The 22,298-nt window shown below is 38.5% G+C and overlaps 1 protein-coding gene across 3 annotated transcripts in view; it reads right to left on the bottom strand.

The window, feature by feature from the left end:
* Positions 1-248: 248 nt before the first annotated feature.
* Positions 249-22,298, bottom strand: part of rbfox3a (RNA binding fox-1 homolog 3a) — a 272,370-nt gene continuing 250,320 nt past the window's right edge. For all 3 annotated transcript variants that reach the window (XM_053639962.1, XM_053639964.1, XM_053639963.1), the window contains 5 exons: positions 17,779-17,911; positions 17,082-17,121; positions 14,672-14,736; positions 8,853-8,931; positions 249-512 (listed from right to left, as the gene is read on the bottom strand). In XM_053639962.1, the coding sequence (XP_053495937.1) occupies positions 510-512; positions 8,853-8,931; positions 14,672-14,736; positions 17,082-17,121; positions 17,779-17,911 (320 nt within the window). In that variant the 3' untranslated portion in view covers positions 249-509. The remainder of the gene's footprint in view (positions 513-8,852; positions 8,932-14,671; positions 14,737-17,081; positions 17,122-17,778; positions 17,912-22,298) is intronic.

Raw genomic sequence — 22,298 nt, 5'->3', positions numbered from 1 at the left:
GCTAGTCTGCAAAAGGAGGGAGAGGGTGAGGAAACAACCATGCCCCCTCAACCCCCCTCTCCAACAGCGCTGCATTCATGCATCGTTTACCTCTGCTGAGTTTTTTTTTTAAAACATTTTATAACATATTTATACATACATATATCGCTATATAGATTTATATATATATATATATATACACTCATCTTTTACTCTTTTTGAGATCACAAACTTAAAAAAGTTTAGAAAAATAAAAAAAGTTTTTTATGATGAGCTCTTGTCTCGTCCTCCACCCATCCAGGCTGTCCCAGGTGAAGGCTACTTCTTCCTCCGCTTCACAGCTTGGCTGTCATTCATGTCTCCATTACGATATGATGCCTTCAGCTCACAGCCTTGGTGGAAGGGATCCTTCTTTTTATGTGTTTGTGTATTTTTATGTGTTTTGTTTTGTATCACCTCCTTAATCCTTCTTGTCGTCCAATATATAGCTGATGTCCGTCTCTTCTATGATCCCTCTTTTTCTCTTTTATTTACTAGAAACATAAAAAACAGGCCGATTAGTGGAATGTTATCCTGTAAGCTATTGAATGTTAGCATGCACTTGTTAAACAGCTGAACTAATTAAACAATAAAACAAAACCTACTGCAATGAAAAACTCTGCTTGGTCTCAGAAATGATATCAGAAATACCAGCCATAAACCCTGGATATAATGCTAAACACGCATTTTGGGATTATCTGTCAATTCCTAATACAGAGGGGCTAAACTGAAAACAAGACACATTAAAGGAGCTTTGGCAAAATTGAAGATAACAAAATAGCTCTATAGAGGTTGACAGTAAACAAGAAGATCAGCGGTTTCCACAGAGAAAGCTGGGCAGATGTTAGACAGTCGGAGAAACAGAACAACAGAGAGAGGGTGAGAGGAGGAGAAGATCAGGAGCAAGACCGGGAGTCCAAGGTGTCCTGGGGCTCTCTTCCTGACAGAAGCTCTCTAATTTAGGGAGATGTGGCGCTGAATTGAAGAGGCTCACAAGAGCATGCTAGCCAACTTTAATTTTAACATCACTTTGTTGTTGTTCAGGACCTCCCCGGAGGAGCCCAGAGATGTGCTCTGGCATACTGATCAAGCCCCATGATGGGCTTCTGTTCTCGACATGAGCCACTTTATCTCTTACACAGATTCAAGATGGGCTTTGCTATCTTGCTTGACAAACACAGACAGAAATAGACTCAGAGAAAGAGCTACGAGAGCTGCCCGAGCTGCTGCCTACTCATCTGTGACCGGGTACAGATTCTCTTTCAAATTGTTCCGCCATAGACATTGAAACACATGCAATCTCTGAGCCTACTAATAGCCAGAATAAGTTTTCATATATATACACGCACACATTTCTTTGAAGAACAGATATCCTGTACAGTGTATAGTTTCATTTTAAATTTAAAGATAAATTACATTCATATATATGAGGACACACATGCTAGAATTCCATTTTTATTTAGACACAAAAGCATATCTTTACAATACTATACTGTACAGAAGTGTACAGAACTATAACTACAGAATCTTCAGAGTCCATAACCAACAGATATGTGTAAAATCTTACGATCAGTCAATGTTTTCAACACACAGTATGATCTGAAACATTCAAAATGTCCAGTACACATTGCACATGAGCTGAGCAGCAAATACACACGTGACAGATTATACATATAAAAGAGGATCTAATAGTGTAATATAGTTATACAAGTACCTATTTTGTTTATTTTTTAAAAACGTTTACAAAAAAATCCCCTGGCAGAAGATGTTGAAATGAAAGAAAAAAACCATTAAAAATTAAAATCACTCTGCAATTGCATAACTAAATTAAAAGTGCATCGATGACATAGTCTGTATGTAGCAGCAATACAAATACATGTTTGCTTCACATATCTGAGGTGTACAAATGTGGCTGTAACTTTTCTATTGCCATTTCTAATGCCAACATTTCTATATGTTATCAATCCATATACTTTCACTATATTATTGCGTTGCAAAAGATTTCAGGCAAATTGCAGCCCTCAAATGATCTTTGCTAATCTTTACTGAAACTGAAACTGGTGACTAACTTTTGTCACCATAATTAAAAAAAAAAAGAGATTACAGAAATGATGCTGCCATTTTCTACTGGCCCTTGGCCCATGGTGCCATCTTACAAATGACTGCATTAACAGAGCCAATTAGAAGGGCAATCTTTTAATGGCTCACTGCAGCATCCGTGCAAAATGAAGACTTCCATCATGACAATCTGCAAGCTCACACATTCATTTTGATGCCAGCAAACTGTCCTCTAAGCACTCATCTCTTTTTCAGCGCTATTTAGCCTCACACTCTAAATACTGCATCACACAAATGGCTAATGGAGTTATAATTGAGTAATAATACAGTATGATGCATATAATTCTGTTTAATATAGACAAAATGCCTATACTGAAAATGAGTGTTTTTAGTAAGAACCACTGAAATCAAAATGGAGGTTTTGTACATTTCTGCATAGTTATGTATCAGAAGGATTCTGGAAATGAACTAGTGGAAAGTAACATACATTTTGGAATGGGTTGAATGTTAAAAATTTGGGCTCTGATTGAGTAAAATCCAAAATAACGAGCACTCATTTGTGTGTGCAGTGGGGTAAATTGTGCATGCAGTTAGTGGGTGTGTTTTGGGTGATTTACAAAGAATAATTGTGTGAATTACATCATATGCAAAGTAGGGGGAGGAAACATTATGTAAATGAGGTTTCTTGCGTGTGCTAAATATTCCTGGCAGCTGCAGTGAATACGGATCTCCAAAAGATTCCCAGAAACTGAACTGAAACTCAAGTATAGTGCCGACTAAACACAAGTGAGACAGGTAAAAAAACCAAACATATTAAAATATGTTATGAATAAATGAATAAAGGTGTGTAGACATACAGTAAGTATGGATTATGTTAATAAGGTATTTGTGAAAGAACCTGTTGGCATAGGAGGCTTTGTTTAAATGCTGTTTGTATGTAAGGTATGAATACGCAGTAAATATATAATAAACTTAATAATACCACAGAAATAAGGAAATAAAAAGTCATAATTCAAGGTATCTAAGACATCATTTACAGCTAATTATTAAGACTTAATAAATAATATAATCTTGTTTTCAGTTGGCGGAAACAGACTTTCAAAATATTAATGCCCCATGCCCTCTGGACATATCAATCTGTTCATTCGCCATTCCTGGAGTGACTTTCAGGGTTGGTAAATTACAGTGTTGCTGCCAAATTAATTGATTTGCATTTTGCACCTTAAGTAGGAAAACCCCAAATAGCATGCTTATAAAATAAAATGCACACAACGAACAAGACATACTACTAGGCCCAAGAATGGTGTCTACTGCAAAGACACCATTCTTTGTAGATCCTGTTAGAGTGCATAATTTGTTTTTGGCTTATCAAATTTCAATGTGTTTTTACACACGCAAGACTTTATTATATGAGAAAAATGTAACTTCTGTTATTTTGTGATATTGTTGGTAAAATGACAGTGTAGTCTTTTAAATCTGTCTTTAATTGAAATAAAAATGAAACCAATGTCAGAGGGCAGCTTTAATACCTTCAAGTTATTTGGAAATATCATATAAACACATTTAAATAGCCCGACTGCACAGCACAGAGTTATTACTATAACACATTTAGACATTATCAGTTCTCTTTTCTTGTCAAAAAAAAAAGTATAAAGAAATATGATTTAACATTTTACATAGTTATATAAAAATCCACAATGGAATTTCTGTAGGCTTATAATATTATTTTATAAAAGGAAGAATATATTGTTTGCTTTGTTTCTCTAAGTTTGAAGTACTACAGCAAAGCTATGCTTTCTTAAATATGCTAATACATCTATTGTTACACACAAGTATACATTTTCTTATCAATTTAGTCTTGACCTTGTTAGAAAAATGGATATGTACATAGAGGAATAAAAAAAACTACAACAACAACAAGAAGAAACTGTTTAAAACTGATAAAGTGCAAGCATGGATGTAGAACATATTTCAGTGTTATTTACAGCTTATGTTAGCATTCATATTGGTAGCACTAGCCTTGTATTCCATTCCCACAGAGAAAGAGGTTGGTTGTTATCTAAGAAAGGATAGCAACATTTTCAGCTTGGAGGCACTGTGTATTGAGGTACCACCAAAAAAAAGAGGCATTTATTCTATTATAAAGCAAATAAAATTGATGTCTACTGTGTCAAAATTGAAAATGCTTGGTGTGTGTTGAGGTCTTTGAATTAGACTTCAGCTCTTTTATATTTTTTTTACTGTACAATGATTTTGTTGATGTATCATTATTTTTAAAATAATATTTAACAATGATAAATGTGTTAATAATTGTACTTGATGTTACCACCATTATCTTAGCAGTGTTCATAAGAAACTGATTAAATATTTAACCAGCATCATGGTAGTAAGGAAAGGGTTGGGCTCAACTGCAAACTTTATTTCTTTTTTTTTTTTTTATCAAAACAACAACAACAACAACAACAACAACAACAAAAATCATCTTTAAAGAAGAAGGCAAAGCTCATAGATGTGGAGAGGTGGTGGTGGCTGTGAAGAGGACACTTATTTAAGTGAAATATTATGTTGTATGGTAGACTTTTTTTCTTCAAAGAGGGGGAACCACTGCATCCAATCATTGTATTACAATGGGCTGTGTGTGATTTCAGTCTAGTAGGAGAATGGTGTGTCTGAAGCCACAACTGCTATGGTAATAGAACGAGCCGAACAGCAGCGCTATGCGCAGAGTAAGCCTGGTGTATCTTCAAATGAGATCAGTGGTTATTGACTCAATGGTGTTATCTTTAATCTGTGGAGTAAATTGCTTTGGATGCTGCCCCTCCATCCTGAATCTTTTCTCCCTTTCTTCTATAACTCCCACCTTTCTATTCCATTTGAAGTGAGCAGGCAGCTATTTACTGGGCAGGGTGTGTGTCAGTGTATGGGGATGTGAGCTGCTTCTGAGCCTCAGGGACATGATCAACGCCCTGAACAACTTGGAAACGAGAGAGGCCCTATTTCACAGAAAGGATTATTGGCTTCTCCCACTCTTTCTCTCTCTTATACACTCTCTCTCACAGTATGTTCTCTAAAGGTCTAGCATGTCTTATCACTGGCTTTCTACAAAGTGCTGGGTCTGAGCATAGTGTCACCTTGAGAGAGCTTCTCACCTGTGCACTTCTCCACTGGGAGGAAAAATGGTATAATCCATGCGAAACACTACTAGAACGCTAGAATATACACATATTTAGGACTATGCACATGTAAAATCATGAAAGCAGACAACAAACTTAATACCTTTCAAGGGTAACAACCACTCTATTGGGGTGATTCAATCTAGGATAGTGTGACATGGTTAACATATGGATCTTACCTGAGAGGAGGTACAGACCATGTCTGATAAGGTTCGATTGATTTTCTTAAAACCCGGCCCGTTCATCTCACTCTCCCTTCCTCTTTGAAAGAACTCTTAAATCTTTGCTGTCTTATTAAGGGTTCTGAAGCCACCTATACATTTTTGGCCAGCTAATAATGTTCCAGAAATATATGACTTGGTGGGACACACCAAGCGCTTAACAAGTACCTCAACAGCAAATCAATATCTGAGCATGTTGCTCACTACCCTATGGTGCTTCATCTCTGCAAAATGTGCACAATCTCAAGGGAAACGGAGGCCTCCTTGTTTCTCATTTTAAACTTACTTGGCACTTTTTGCCTTTTTTTTTTTTTAACAGTTTTATCTCGTGATTGTATTTCAGCATCTCACTGCAAGAGTGACCTTTAAGAAGAAGTGTGTGCCACAACAGCAATGAATATTTCAACAGCACACCGCCTGCCTTCACTGTCTTCATTTAAGCTGCAGCGGGATTTCAAGATTTTATCAGCTAGAGGGTGCAACAGACCATGTAGTACCAAAGCGCTCTCCCTTTGTGATATTAATACTCTATGTTTATTTACAGAATGATATAAGAGCTGGAGATAATAGCTGTGATTAAGTGCACACTCGTACTGGGAAGTCTTGCTCAGAGCACTTGAATATAATAGCTCTGTTCCGCTAAAAGGGATTTTATAGAGTACTGTTTTGTTCTATTTAGATTTGAATATAATTATGGTAAAGTTTATGTTTCTTATTTATATATGCTTAGAAAATGTTTTATTGTCAGTCACTTGAGAATGTCAGCATATTTAATGAAAGATGAAAAAAAAACCTAAAAAAAAAGAAACTACGTTAACTGCATTTACGACTTCTTAAAATATTATGCTGGTCTGTAGCAATGGAATACATTTGGGTGAACAGTAAATTATATCTTACTTTACATTAACATTAACATGGGTTTGTGAATAAGGGTTTAATAAAAATGATAAAACTGGCATGAAGACATTGCATTGGTTTCTGGAAGGTGAAGAGAGAGCTGGGCCAGTGAGCAATTTTTTTAAGTAAAACAGAAATTGAAATATTATAACAGATGTACAATATTCATTAAGTATGCTTGTGTTTCTGGCTGGATAGTTGCTTTGCACATGTTGCTTAGTGCAGTGCCACTGAGTAATACACATAAAGTGCGAGGCCCTCTCCCTTCACTCCCTCATAACATAAATCAGCTGAGCTCATGCCCATAAATCTAAGGCCAGACTAAATGAGAAAGCTCATTGAACAGCACCTCTCCTCCCCACAAGCTGTCATTCAGCCCCTCCTGTCTTGGCCCACACATTTCAATACAAACATAACAGATTCCAAATCAATACAACAGTGACACACACACACACACACACACACCGGAGAAAACATGAGAAAATTGCACAAATGTTAAGAGGTTTGACTTGAAAGGGTGTGCAACGTGGGCTCGGTGGTAACCTGGAAGCATTTTGTTCTATTTAGTTTCCCAGGAAAGGAGAAGGTGGGTTGTTTGCATTTTTGTTTGCTTTTTGTTTTGTCTGGGGATGAATTTTCTGTCTTTAGTATGGAGTGAAGCGACTGTACCCTCCTCTGTAAAGGCTAGCCTGCAACATCAAAGATGAAAAAAAAAGGTTCCAATCAGTGTAAAGTATTTGGGTTCTTCCTTTAATTTCTTCTTCCTTTTTCTTATTAAACCATCTATTTGCTTCACAGTGGCAGGTTTAATTCCATGGCTAATATGTTTCTGCACTAAAGTATACTCTTAAAGTAAAACCAGATAGCGACTAAAGCAGTTCACACACAATCTTTAGTTAAAACATGTATCTTATCGCATTTTAGAAAAAAATAAATCCAACATCATCCAATGATTTATAGCTATATAAACATGATTAAAACCCTTTATCTTGGCCTAACAACTCTCTTCCAACCCACAGAGAGCAAGAAGGAGATGGTTCTCTTTAAAGGCTCAATATAGTTGTCCTGCCCAGAGGATAGTTTCTCTAGTCCTTAGGTTTATTTGATCAGAGATGTCCTGGGGTATATTAAGCACTATCTCACTGCTCTGTTTTAGCTGGACTGCTGCTCAGACCCAGTGTATCAACTTCAAAAGCCTCCATCTCCAGCCTGTCTAAAAGAAACACACATGCCTCAAAACTTGGCATGAATTCTCATCAATTCTGTTCTCAGAGACTGAGGTAAAACTAACTTACTTTATCCTCTTTGGGACTCATTATTAAACTTCTTTTTACTTGAGATTTGATCAAATATGCTTAAATTCTATTAATTTCCCAGATGGAGATTCAGTGGTGGTTCCTATCAACTCCTTTAGTCGCTACCAATTTGTCCTGCACGCTAGTCAGAGCTGTAAAGACCTACTATTGTCCCATATCCAGCTCCAAATTTGCTGATTTGTTGTGCTTTAGACCAACAAATTATGGCCATGAGAACGGGAGGATGTTTTGAAAAAGGAAGAGGAAGAAGTAAGGAAAAAAAATCAACACAGTTTTAATTAAGTAAATGAAGAGGAAAAAATGGTCTTAATTAATGAAAGCTTTTAGCTAGCAGCTGCACTGGGGAATAATACTGTTTTGAGAATCACACGCATGTCGGCTTGGTAAATTCCAGCCATTTGTCTTAGGCAGAGTGTTTGTCCAATAAGCCCCATGGGCATGGGAAGGTGAATGCAATGAAACCTTTTTGGGTTTTCCTGCTCTCTATATCTTTTGCTATTCTTTAATATCCCTTGGCACACTGCTGCACGCGCTTGATGGTCATAAATCTTTGGATATATTGCTATCCACAACCGTAAAAACAAATAAAAACCCTAAACAAACATATTGTACAATTGTCTCGTTTGCACGGATAGGAGTTTTAGAATTTTTCATCTTTGATGTTAGCTGCAAAAGCTAGCTAAAAACAAACATTAACACAACAACTATCCTCACAACATTTTGAGTGTTCTCAAATGGAAAGTAAAGTGGGTTGGACTTAAATCAGACTTAATTAATCAAGTTCAGTTCAATATCGCATTTGAGACAGAACATCCCCTTTCAATTACTAGGGAACTGAGATTCAATGTTCAATTATTCTGGACAAACTGATACATACCTAGGAAGTTGAATAAAATGAGGCGAGTAAAATGTTCTCAGTTGTCAGGTTCATACAGGCTGTGTATGCCGTCACAACACAGAATCCACAACCATCCCAACTTCATACTTTTATTACTCTATCTACAATACGCCTAGGATTGTGATGGTCCACTTTTATCTATATTCATTGTTATTTGATCTTATAGTTTGAGCACCAACTGCTCGAATAACATCATGAAACTTTGTGGATGAAGTCAGGAGTATTTGTGTCTATGCTATAACAGTTTTATGTTTCAGAAATCAAGACTTACCATAGTGCCCACACTGTATGTGGCTGCAGGTCCAATCGTGTGGTGATAAGGGTCTGCTGTTGCATAGACTCTGCCATAGCTGTATAAAGAGGGGAGAATATGAAGGCGTTCATTAATATTTCATGAGGTGTATCACTATTGGACAGCTTCTGTTTTAAATTCCCATTATTCCTCTTCATCTTTTGTGAAAATGCTACTGTCAACTTGATTAAATATACAGTATAGTATAAATGTAAAGGTATGTGGAAAACACATTTGCAGTCATTGGTGTTTAGGTGAAAGAAGTAGTGAGCATTTTATCTTTTTCAGGATGTGGTAAAAGTTATATTAATTTGAGTGGGACTTATGAATGGAGAAAATGAATAAAAAGAACAGGAGGGAAGCTGGAAGAGTGAGTGCGCTTAAGATATATTTTGTGTGTGTATGTGTGTGTGTAGCTCTTTTCATTCTGGCCATGCTCCTCTGCCCTGCCTTGTTTGCCCAGCCTGCACTGGGGATGGCTGTTTCTCTAACTCTTTTCATTGTTGGCGGGTTGGAACTAATTCCTCCAAGATGGGCCTCACTTGTTCACTTATTTATTTATTTACTTCCAACACTTCCCTTCTTCATTTGTTTACTTTTCCTCAACACACGCTTGTAAATGAGGGCCTGTGGGGAGCAGATAAGGCAGTGCAAGGCCAGGGCTAAGGGCAGGGACTGAGAGAGGAGAAAAGAGGAGACGGGGGAAATCCTCAGCCCAGACATGGCTATTTCACATGGAAATGCTATCGGATCTGACCAGGTTTTTGTCATGCAGGATTTTCAGTGTCTATGTGTGGTTCACACGGGAATCCCCAGCTTAATGTGGAGCCAGGCCATTCTGAACAAATTAGCGTTACTCTGTAAAATATCAGCAGGTAAATCACTAAAGCTCCACACCAAAATGCAGGCTACCAGGAGTATATTCATTCATCATTTCACACACTAAATGATTTAAAAAAATCATTTTGCTTAAACATGTGTGAATGTGCTATGAATCTTTATCCTGTGTTAGCACAAGTTCTAAAGAGTTCAAGCTCTTCTACTCTTGACTCTTGAGTTCATATTTAAAGAATAATTTAGAGAAAAATAAAGTTAATGCTAACTATCTATTTAGATCATTTTAACCAATAAACTAAAACATGTATTACAGAATCTGCAAAATGTTAATAATTGTAAAAACAAAAAAACAAAAAACAAAACAAAACAAAAAAAACAGGTAATAACATTTTAATGTTATTTTAATAACATTAAAATTGCATTTTGTTTTTTATTTCGTCCTGCCCTGAATAAACTATTTCACATAACCGATGTATACATATAGTCCACAAGACACAATAATAACTGAATGTACACAAATGAACCCGTTCAAAAGTTTACATACCCTTGATTCTTAATGCTGTGTGTTGTTACCTGGATGATCAACGACTGTTTTTATGTTTTGTGAGAGTTATTCGCGAGTCCTTTCTTTGTCCTGAGCAGTAAAATTTTGAACAGGATGATCTTTGTAAATTGATATTATTTTGTCTTCTGGGAAACATGTAAATATCTTATGTAGTTTATGAAGGGCAGTACTAAATGAAAAAAAATCTTTAAACAAAATAATAACAATTTACACCAATCATCCTGTTCAAAAGTTTACACCCCACCCCCGGCTCTTTATGTAGTGTGTTACCTTCTTGAGCATCAGTGAATGTTTGCACATTTTGTAATAATTTTGTATGAATCCTTCAGTTGTCCTAAATGTGAAAAGATGGATCTCAACATCATATAGCCAATCTTGGAAATGGGTCAAATATGCAGAAGATGCTGAAAAAGCAAAGAAAGTGCAGGACTTGGAGGATTTTTCTGAAGAACAGTGAGCAGTTTAACTGCTCAGGACAAACAAGGGACTCATGAATAACTATCACAAAATATAAAAACAGTCGTTGATCATCCAGATAACAACACACAGTATTAAGAATTAATGTAAACTTATGGAAACTTTTGAACGGGTTTGTTGGTGTAAATTCAGTTATTACTGTGTCTTGTGTATATATGTATATATCTGTTATATGAAACAGTTTATTCAGGGCAGTACTAAATAAACAAACAAAATGTAATTTTACAATTTTAATGATCCCTCTTATGTAAACACACACACACACACACACACACACACACACACACACATATATATATATATATATATATATATACACACACACACACACACAGTATCTCACAAAAGTGAGTACACCCCTCACATTTTTGTAAATATTTGATTATATCTTTTCATGTGACAACAGTGAAGAAATGACACTTTGCTACAATGTAAAGTAGTGAGTGTACAGCTTGTGTAACAGTGTAAATTTGCTGTCCCCTCAAAATAATGCAACACACAGCCATTAATGTCTAAACCGCTGGAAACAAAAGTGAGTACACCCCTAAGTGAAAATGTCCAAATTGGACCCAAAGTGTCAATATTTTGTGTGGCCACCATTATTTTCCAGCACTGCCTTAACCCTCTTGGGCATGGAGTTCACAGGAGTCCTCTTCCACTCCTCCATGATGACATCACGGAGCTGGTAGATGTTAGAGACCTTGTGCTCCTCCACCTTCCATTTGAGGATGCCCCACAGATGCTCAATAGGGTTTAGGTCTGGAGACATGCTTGGCCAGTCCATCACCTTCACCCTCAGCCTCTTTAGCAAGGCAGTGATCATCTTGGAGGTGTGTTTGGGGTCGTTATCATGCTGGAACACTGCCCTGCGGCCCAGTCTCTGCTTCAGTATGTCACAGTACATGTTGGCATTCATAGTTCCCTCAATGAACTGTAGCTCCCCAGTGCCGGCAGCACTCATGCAGCCCCAGACCATGACACTCCCACCACCATGCTTGACTGTAGGCAAGACACACTTGACTTTGTACTCCTCATCTTTTTGCTGCCACACATGCATGACTCCATCTGAACCAAGTAAGTTTATCTTGATCTCATCAGACCACAGGACATGGTTCCAGTAATCCATGTCCTTAGTCTGCTTGTCTTCAGGAAACTGTATCATCTTTAGAAGAGGCTTCCTTCTGGGATGACAGCCATGCAGACCAATTTGATGCAGTGTGCAGCGTATGGTCTGAGCACTGACAGGTTGACCCCCCACCCCTTCAACCTCTGCAGCAATGCTGGCAGCACTCATATGTCTATTTCCCAAAGACAACCTCTGGATATGATGCTGAGCATGTGCACTCAACTTCTTTGGTCAACCATGGCAAGGCCTGTTCTGAGTGGAACCTATCCTGTTAAACCACTGTATGGTCTTGGCCACCATGCTGCAGCTCAGTGTCAGGGTCTTGGCAATCTTCTTATAGCCTAGGCCATCTTTATGTAGAGCAACAATCCTTGTTTCAGATCCTTAGAGAGTTCTTTGCCATGAGGTGCCATGTTGAACTTCCAGTGACCAGTATGAGGGAGTGTGAGAGCGATGACACCAAATTTAACACACCTGCTCTCCATTCACACCTGAGACCTTGTAACACTATCAAGTCACATGACACCGGGGAGGGAAAATGGCTAATTGGGCCCAATTTGGACATTTTCACTTAGGGGTGTACTCACTTTTGTTGTCAGCGGTTTAGACATTAATGGCTGTGTGTTGAGTTATTTTGAGGGGACAGCAAATTTACACTGTTATACAAGCTGTACACTCACTACTTTACATTGCAGCAAAGTGTCATTTCTTCAGTGTTGTCACATGAAAAGATATAATCAAATATTTATAAAAATGTGAGGGGTGTACTCACTTTTGTGAGCTAATGTATATATATATATATATAAAATCAGCAATTTGTAGCCACAAGAAGAGGTTCTAAGGTCCTTGACATAAATTTTCTGTAACTGTACTGGAGAGATGAACACAAGTACAGTACCAATATTCCCTCAACTCGTGTTTTAATGACATGTTTTGGTCACTACAAAAAAAGGTCATCTTGAAAGGGACCATTCCCAACAGGATAGAAATGTTTCATCATAGGATGAAAGCGATCAGTCAGAATAATTTTGCATTGATTTGCACTGACTCTTCTCTCTAAGAGGACAAGTGGACTCAAACCATGGCAACATAATGCACAGTATAACAGACTTTTCCCTTTAATTTGGAACATGTCTGTATGTAAATCAAGTACTTATGGATTCAGTTATACATAACAGTGCCACACAGTATCATAAACCAAAGACAAATATATTTATCCTGGTTTGAGGCAAATTGATGATTTTGGCTTGCAGTCTGTATGCTGCTAATTGGTATTCACAAGCTTCTATTACTTGTTAGCTATGTTATCCTTGTAGTTTCAGTCCAAAATTGAAAACACCATATATATTATAAAGTCTACATCTGAGGTAAGCAAAATGAAAAATTACAAAATTTGATTTTGTAGCTGTAACACTCTGCCTTCAGTGATGTGCTCCATGAAATATCAAATAAATAAACATCACATAGAGGAGACCTGTTAAATAATAAAGAGAATACATAAGAAATGCTTTTTTTTTGTAGAAGGAGGCTTGTGGGAGGACAGAATGATAGAGTAAGAGGCAACGGGAGGAATGAGAGCGTGAAGAGAAGAGGCGGCTGAAATCACTGCAGCAGAACGCCAGCTCTTCACCTGCTCTGATGTGGATCAGCGCTTGCCTCTGATAAATCTTACATTATCTGTGCTCTTCAGGCTAGTGGGCAGGGCTGGACCTTATCGCCACTGACACGCTCAATCTCGCCCAGATTAAACCAGCGCCTGCCCTGATCCAACCTGACAGGGTCCCCTTCAGGTCCCAGATAAATTACTGACAACACAACACCACCCTGCTTTTCAAACACACACACACACACACACACACACACACACACACACACACCCCACACATACACACAAACACACACACACACACACACACACATACACACACACACACACACACAGCCCTTCAGGCCTGAGATAAGTGTCCAAAGCTCCAGGAAGTGATTATTCTCCTGTGCAAGATTATGTATGTATGTATCTAAGATGCTAATACAATTTATACCACAGTGCTGTGGTTAATTTCCTATAACAGCAAGACTTGGACAGTAGTACCAGTTATAATCCAAATCAATCATGCAATCAGGCATATTTCATGTTCTTGTTCTGATATGCTATTGTTTCTATAGAAACTCCTTCACAGGGAGTTGTATGGCAGACGCTCCATATAACCGAAGGCTAATATTAACCGGATAAAAAATGCATTGTAATTTATTGAAAAACATGTTTAATCATTGTTATGATGATCCTTTCTGTTAGGAGACATTTGTTTAATATGTACTGAATATGTCTCAAGTGTCAGCGCTTTGTAATTGTCAGTTTTCCAACACAGGAAGGAAACTTTACACTTTCTGGTTTCTCAGTAGCATGACAAGCTGAATTTCACTCATTCATCTTAAAGCATCATTCAGTAAAAACTTTTTGCAGGTATGTAAGCTATATGAGTGTAAAGGTATGTAGCTATATGAGTGATGAAAGACTGGACTCACAGTCAAACTCTACAGAGACAATAATTTTTGTCCCTGAACAAACAACTGCTTGTAATTCCAAATGTTATCAACATCTTTATGTGGCTGATTGGTGTACTAATGTGCACTGGGAGAAGGTTGAGCTATATCACTGGAAAAAATACCAGATGTGAGGACATCTGCTACTGTTTCAAATAGAATTAAACACGAGAAATTCTACTGAGGACAGCAAATGTAGGCAATAAGCAATTATGCCCTGGGACATAGAGGGTGCTGGAAGACCCTTACCTGTCGCTGTAAGCTGCTGCAGCTGCTGCGGCTGGTTGGGCATACCTATATGCAGCATAGCCACCCTGTAGAAACACAGGAGGAAGAAAACATTAGCCATATAATAAATAAATAAACATGGCAAACAGTGTACATGGTTAAAAATCCCTGAACTAGCCTTTACGGATCCAAGATGACATAGAAAATGAATCTGCGATACACAGCTACAGTTCCTTCACGAACAGTAATGCACGACTCAACACAATAGTTCACACAATAATCAAGCACATATACCTATCTACTCTGTGTGCAGCGATAGGCGTGCTACCTGCTACATTCCTGTCTGCACGGCATCAATTCAGTCAATCGAAATGGTAGCAGTAGATGCCTATTGATCAGCATTTTAAGTGGGAATCTGGTATAAACATTTAAAGCCAGGCAAGGCTTGCTTACTGTGAATGAAACCAAATGAAAGATTGGCTGAGGGCATAGGAGGACCTTTTAATTAATGTGTCTCGCCTATACGAATCCTTTGGCATGACGCCCAAGGGTCCTGTCAGCTGTCCTGACAGAAAATGTGTTCCACAGAAGCCAAAGCACGACAGACACTAAATATTAATAATAAATAATAATAACTCCTTCAATTTATATAGCGCTTTTCTAGGCAAGCGAAGCGCTTTGTATGAGGGTGGGGGAGGGGGGTCTCCTTAACCACCACCAGTGTGTAGCATCCACCAGGATGATGCGACGGCAGCCGTAGCGCACAAGAACACCCACCACACACCAGCTAATGGTGGAGAGGAGAGGGGAGAGATGTAGCCAATTCAAGGATGGAGATTATTAGGGGGCCCTGATAGATAAAGGCCAGTGGGGGAATTTCACCTGGACACTGGGGTTATACCCCTACTCTTTATCATATTGCTTGTGTAAGCATTAGATGACATCTGACAAAGCCATTAATTGCTCCACATAAGTCTGCTATTAATAGGCGTGCTGCAAGCAGCATCAAATATCATTAGCCATGATCATTAACCACCAAAGCAGATCAGCAATCCAGCTGGTTTCGGCTGATAACCATGTGCTCAGAACAAGCTTTGTGGGCAAATGTAATACAAATATGCCTTGCTGTAAAGACACTGAATGAATTTGCTTGCTGGGAGCAAGTATCTTTAGTCACTTAAATGTTTATCCAAGTGTCTATTTAAATGAAACAGCTCTGCTCTTCCATCTCCACTTTGCTATTGCATTCTCTGACATCTCTTCTATATATTATAGCGGCGCTGGCACAGTGTGTGTCAGACTGAGCATAGCCTCCAATACAAGATTCAACACTAAATTATATATGCTCTCTCTCATTTTTCAGCTGTGTATTAAAGTCAGACAGTCATCTGTGTAGATCAAGTGCTGCTGAGCAAGGGAGAAAAAGAAACCAGGTCACTTTAAGAACCCTGTATAGACTGTATGGAGGTTTGCGCTTCTTTAGTAACCCATTCAGGCCGTCTGTTTACATTTAGCCATGAGGTGAATCTTAAAGCAGCTATAGCTATCTACAGTTATAGATCTGCCCCAAACACAACATGTAGGAATGGGCATCATTATTCTGTCTTGGCTGCTTTCCCTTTCTTTAAATCTGAAAGTTGAATTCCTTCCCATTTTCCCTCTAGTGACATAATCCTGGGAACGGAGGCATGCTTTCTCACTTCCTCTGATCACCTGACTGTCTAATGCCTTCTGACATCCTGTCAAGAATAATTGTGCTTGGGCATGGGCTTGGCATTGAATGGGAGAATTTTTGGCTACAATTTAATATAAACTGAGAGGAGTAGATAAGAATGTGCTTCACAAAACAAAACAAAAACACTCAAGCAGCCAGCTTATCTAACATGATATGGCCCTTCCTCGCAGTAAAATCAGTCAGCTCTGGCAGCTGAGGAAACACAGATGAGTCAGAAGCCAAGAAATGGGGGAGTTCACGTCTATGGTTCACGCTATTCATGTAACCAGTACTACAATCTAAAAATGAGGGCATGTCTGACAAGATTTCACTTCATGTAGTTTCACTGTGTCACCATGGGAAGGAAGAGCATGTATAGGAGACCTTGACAAGGCACTCGTGACCATGAAAGGGTTGTCCTAGTGGATTTGTGCAGACTACCTGCATTGACCCTAGCCTTATGAAAGATTCATCAGCAGCTGTTCAGCCAGAACAGAGAGTTAAGACGCCAGCAGTGCTGGAAAGAGTTGCTCATGGAGGCTATAGTCCTCCATCAGGCCACTGACAGGGCATACAAGGGTGTCATCCTAATGACCCTGGCAGTGTGGTGACATGCAGACATGACTACAGAAACCTGCAAAAGCACTGTTTTATTTCTGTCTGTTTACAGAATCGGAACAAAGACCGATGGCTAAAAAGGCAGAAAAAGGCACTCACATAGATCTCAGCACCATAGAAGCCATCTTGGTAAACCACACTGTGAATAAAAAAGACAAAAATAAAAACAAGAAAGCAGGAAACATCAGCATAATGTGGATATACAACTTCTGTTGCTGTAGAAATAGTGATAATGAAATATTTCAAAGGACAAAAAGACAATAAATTGTGTGCTCTAGGCTGAGAAGTGGAAATGCTGCAGCAAATGAGAAATGACGGTCATTTCACATCGTAGAGTAATTTTTATGTTCTGCTAGAAAATTCTTTGATTTGCTATGGATTCAGTTCATCATTTGACTGAGAAACAAATCAAATTAGTTGCAGGAATTATGTTTTTTTTTTTTTATCACACAGACCTACAAAGACTAAACAAAGCTCATAGAGTTATAATAATAGCTGCATTACAAAAATCAATAATTTAACCTAAGAAAACACTTTATATCTGTGGTCACCAACCCTGCTGCTGGAGATCTTCCCTCCTTCAGGCTTCATCGCCAAACAAAATCTAATGCACCTGTTTTAGTTGATCAAGAACTTCTAAAGGCAATGATTAGATGGTCAGGTGGGCATAATTCTGGTTGGAGCTAAAGTCTTCAGGAAGGTAGATCTCCAGGAACAGGGCTATTGACCACTGCTCTAGGACAGTGACATGTGAATTATATTGTGTGGAACCCAAATATTATGTGGTGGAACTCACGCTCCGTAAGCAGGGATGGGAGGAGGTGGAGGTGCGGCACGGAACGTGTTGTAGACTGCACGACCCCGGCCCCTCAAGTGGGCACCTCTATATGCCACTGTTGCCCCTGTAGTTGGGTATGGGAAGCCAGTAACTAGAGAACAGAAGAACAGAGAAGAGAAGGGGTTTTCTCAATTGACCTGTGGGATTGTACTCCCCAGAGTTTGAAAACCAGTGGCTAAGGTTGAGTGATATTCACGTACAAACCCAATTCCAAAAATGTTTACACCCAATCGTGTTACCGACCTGTTGCCAATTAACCTCCAGCCATTTCTTTTTAGTAACACTTACTTTTCCAGCCTTTTGTTGCCCCATCCCAACTTTTTAGAGACGTGTTGTGGCCATCAAATTCAAAATTACCTTATTTTTTCCTTAAAATGGTACATTTCCTCAGTTTAAACATTTGTTTTGTTTTCTATGTTCTATTGTGATTAACATATGTGTTTATGAGATTTACAAATCATTGCATTCTGTTTTTATTCACATTTTACACAGTGTCCCAACTTTTTTGGAATTGGGGTTGTATACATGGAAATAATAATTAAAAAAAAACATGTATCAACACATCACACAACCAATCTGGTTGGGTTTAATTTTATTTCACATATCATAAGAAAATGTACAAATCCATACAGCACCTCTAAAGCTATGAACGTGAAGCCCGCAGAGTGTCATAAACAGTATTCTACTGTAGCTAGGTTGTTATCCACAGCATTTCAGGTAAATGCTACACCTCTATACACTGTGATCTGATGTATACTAGAGTAAATATTATTAGGAATACTTCCTAACTGAATCAGTTCTTATTTTAAACATTACTAGAAAACACAAAAGCTGTGTGTGGTTCATTACTACTATATGTAAGTATTCATTTTGATACCAACCATAAATCTGACTCTACAATACATTTATTTGTATTTATTGTATAACTAATATAAAATACACACAGTAGTGTCTGCAACTCAGTCACAATGAACACCTGGATACTTGTTCTACCTAAAGCGTGTTCCAGGCATTAGAAATGCAGTCCAATTGCTTGTCTGTACCTCTAGGCAGATGTGTACCAAATACTTAATTTTGTTAATGACTGCTAATCATGACTGGCTCTTGAAATAAAAAGGACAGAATTCAGTGAGGCAGAGAATAATGTTCAGCTACAGGGTGGTGTGTAGTGCCCCTTTATCTGATGCAGAAGAAAGACAGATGGCAGAAGGTAAGGAGTTTGGTCTTTCGTTTTGATATAGAGTGAAGCTGTTGACATTTTAATTTGTCCCTCCTAAGCTATGGACGCCAGTGTTAATATGCCAAACAGCAGTGGTCTGTGATATATACCAGGCCATGGTCAATTTATCCTGAATTTCCCTCCGTATGCAGTGCTCTTATTTTTTCCCCTTGATTTTCTGTGTGCATTGTGTGTGCTATGATGTACACAAATGTAATCTCATAATGAGCTATGGGTCTGCATGCTGCACTGATTCAATAATATGCCATAAATCACCGCAGCCAGTTATGACACCCCATAAAGCCCATGAAGCAGCAAAACTATATGGGTGCATAAATTGACTAATACCTCATATGTTGCTGTTATTTTGACTGGCAGCATTATTAAAAAGAAGACCAAACAATGCCCTAAGCAGAGAGAGCAACAGTGCATAACACATAAACCTTCAACTAAAATGTATTGATATAACTGGACGTGTTAGAAAAAAAAAATCCCAAGAAGACAATAACTAATGGCACAAAAATGCAACATTTGTCTAAATATAAAGTGTCATCATTCCACCTGAAAAGCTTCCCTTGCAGTTTAGAGCAATGACATCCTCCATTAGGACTCCTTCATTGACTATGGGCTTGCTACCCCTTCTCTGTGTCTTTATATTAAAACAGATTTCAAGAATTTCTTCATTGTGTTTTCAATAATCAAGATCAAGAGGCATGTATTCACCAAACTGAACCTGCAATCCTTGATTTTCTTGCATTGTTTTGAAACTTAATGTAAATTTAATTAATATAAATGTGTCTGTATTTGTTTAGTAAATGTGTCTGTATTTGCTCCAAACATCTATATATGTGTTCAGATTTAAAACACAAAGTGGCCGTGGCCCAAACTGAAAGGGTTTTTATTCTTTCTTTCTTAATTAAATATTAATGGTGGTCCTATAAATGGTCTCAACATGAGGTGAGGACATACTTTTGCTTGTTTCTGCCTATGCTATTGTTCAATATTAGTTGGTTTTATTTCCCAAAATATAAACAAACCAGTAGCTTAATTTTAACCACCACTACCCTGACCAGGGAGTTACTAAGGATGAATGAAGGAATGCTATAAATGTATCATGCAATGGTACACACTCATATTAATGAACATGTTTGCTTGTTTGACTGCTCTCGCAGGGCCACATAAAAGTAAAAACCTTTTCGTTTCGTCATATAGGATCTGAGTCCCAGTGCACACCTGTACTCTCAATCAGATGTCCTGTGAAACATTCTGATGCTTTCTATAAAGACAAAATAAATCAAAAAACAAATAGAGTGCCTCTTATTCATATCTTTTTAGAACACATTATCTGGTCAAACTGAATAATGTATTTGTATTTCGCTACATTACTAATGCATATATATACATGAAAGCTGTTGTGTGTGACTGTACTGCTCAGTAATAACAGATGAGGTCACCCAGCGGTGTCTTTGCAAAGTTGGATCAGTTGGGCATGACTAGGAGCAAATACATGTCACACTTTGCCTTGCAAATGTTTTAGTGTCTACTTAAAAAAAAAAAACAAAAAAAAAAACAGCACTATTAATATTTCCCTCCCATCTACTTTGCATTTTAATCTCATGTTGTTGGTCTCGGCTCAACGTGCTGCCAAGCACTGAATACATTGGCTGAAGACACAGTCAATCAATCAATATTACATTTCCCCTGGTGTCCTTCATGCATGTGTACCCAGCATGGTCTGACATACTCAAGAGAAAAGACCCTAGATTACACAATTAAGTTCTCCAGGCAGGGATCACTGCCTCAGCCCTCAGCCCTGGCTTAGCTCTATTCACTCTGCTTAGGCTGAGGAGAACAAAGAGACAGGATGACAGGACTGGCACAATGACGGAGAACGGGAGAAGGAAAAAGTAAAGCAGAAAGGGCAAAAGAGAAACATCATGTGTGTACAGGAGAAGGAGGTGTGTGTTTGTGTGTGTGTGTGTGTGTGTTTGTGTGAGAGAGAGATAGCGCGAGAGACAGAGAGAGAGAGAGAGAGAGAGAAAGAGAACAACAGGTTTGGGGCCTAAATGCAGGATGAGTGAGAGGTGGTAAGAAGAGAAGAGAGGGATAGAGAAATGACAGTATATTACTGTATATTTCATTCAGTGTAGAAAGAGATGGAGGGATGACAAAGATGTGTGAAGGGATGGAGGGATGGATGGGCTAGCTGCAGGAGGGAGAAACCCGACTTCCCTGGAACAGGTTAAAAGCAGGCGATCGGAGGCCCTCATCCGTCATTCTCCTGAATAGGATTTGAGGACAATAAACCTGTAGCGCCAGGACGAATGGAGACGGAGTGCGCTGTCAGCACAACACGATTTATGGTGCCCAATTTCGCTGATCTCCCGCACAGAAACTAGGACTGATAAACAGTGATTAATCACTTTTACATCCGATTTCAGCCCCCCATCCCCCAAAGTATATTAAATGTAGCCATAATTACACCAGAAGAAATGCAATGACCATGTCTTTTTGTTGTTTCTTTCGTTCTTTCTTTTTTCTTTTTTTGAAAGAGAGAAGGATCAACTGGGAGGGAGGAGGGTGATTTTGGACAGGGCTTTTCTAGAACAGTCCCTATTAGTCAGGGAAATCTATATCTTATTTCCATTTTGTAGTCTCTCCACTGCTGTCCCTGGGGGCATGGGAGGCATATGGTGTCATTTAGGCTTGGCAAACTTTAGTGGCATGTTAAGAAGACATGAAAAATTAGCATCCAATAAATCAAGCATGCTGGCTCCCCAAGCAAAGACGCTGAAGTGGTGGCCCACAGTATATCTAATTTGTGACGTCCTACAGTAAATCTGGCGACTTTTTAGAAGGTGCGTGCTCATATGCTAGTGTACGAGTGCGCTAGTGTGGATGAGGAAGAGATGTGTATTTGTATACATTTCATATGTCATTGGTGTGTAATGTTGGTGTTTCAACACAATGCTACAAAGTTAAGGCAGATTACATAGACCATATTGTAAACTTCATTCATTCTTCAAAAACTTCTTTATCCTGGGACAGAGTAGATTCAGGGCCTATCCCGGGAACACTGGGTGTGACGTGAGAAAACAGCTTGAATGGGATGATAGTCCATGGCAGTGCACATGTATGTACACCTTCACACCTATAAGCAATGTAGTGTATCCAATCTACTATTCAGAGGTGGGAGGAAACAGGAGAACCCAAAGGGAATTCACACAGAGATCCACACTGTGCAAAACTCTGCACAGAT

This window comes from Ictalurus furcatus, chromosome 13, assembly GCF_023375685.1.
Source record: "Ictalurus furcatus strain D&B chromosome 13, Billie_1.0, whole genome shotgun sequence".
NCBI classification, from domain to species: Eukaryota; Metazoa; Chordata; class Actinopteri; order Siluriformes; family Ictaluridae; genus Ictalurus; species Ictalurus furcatus.
This window is presented reverse-complemented; position numbering and strand designations above follow the sequence as displayed.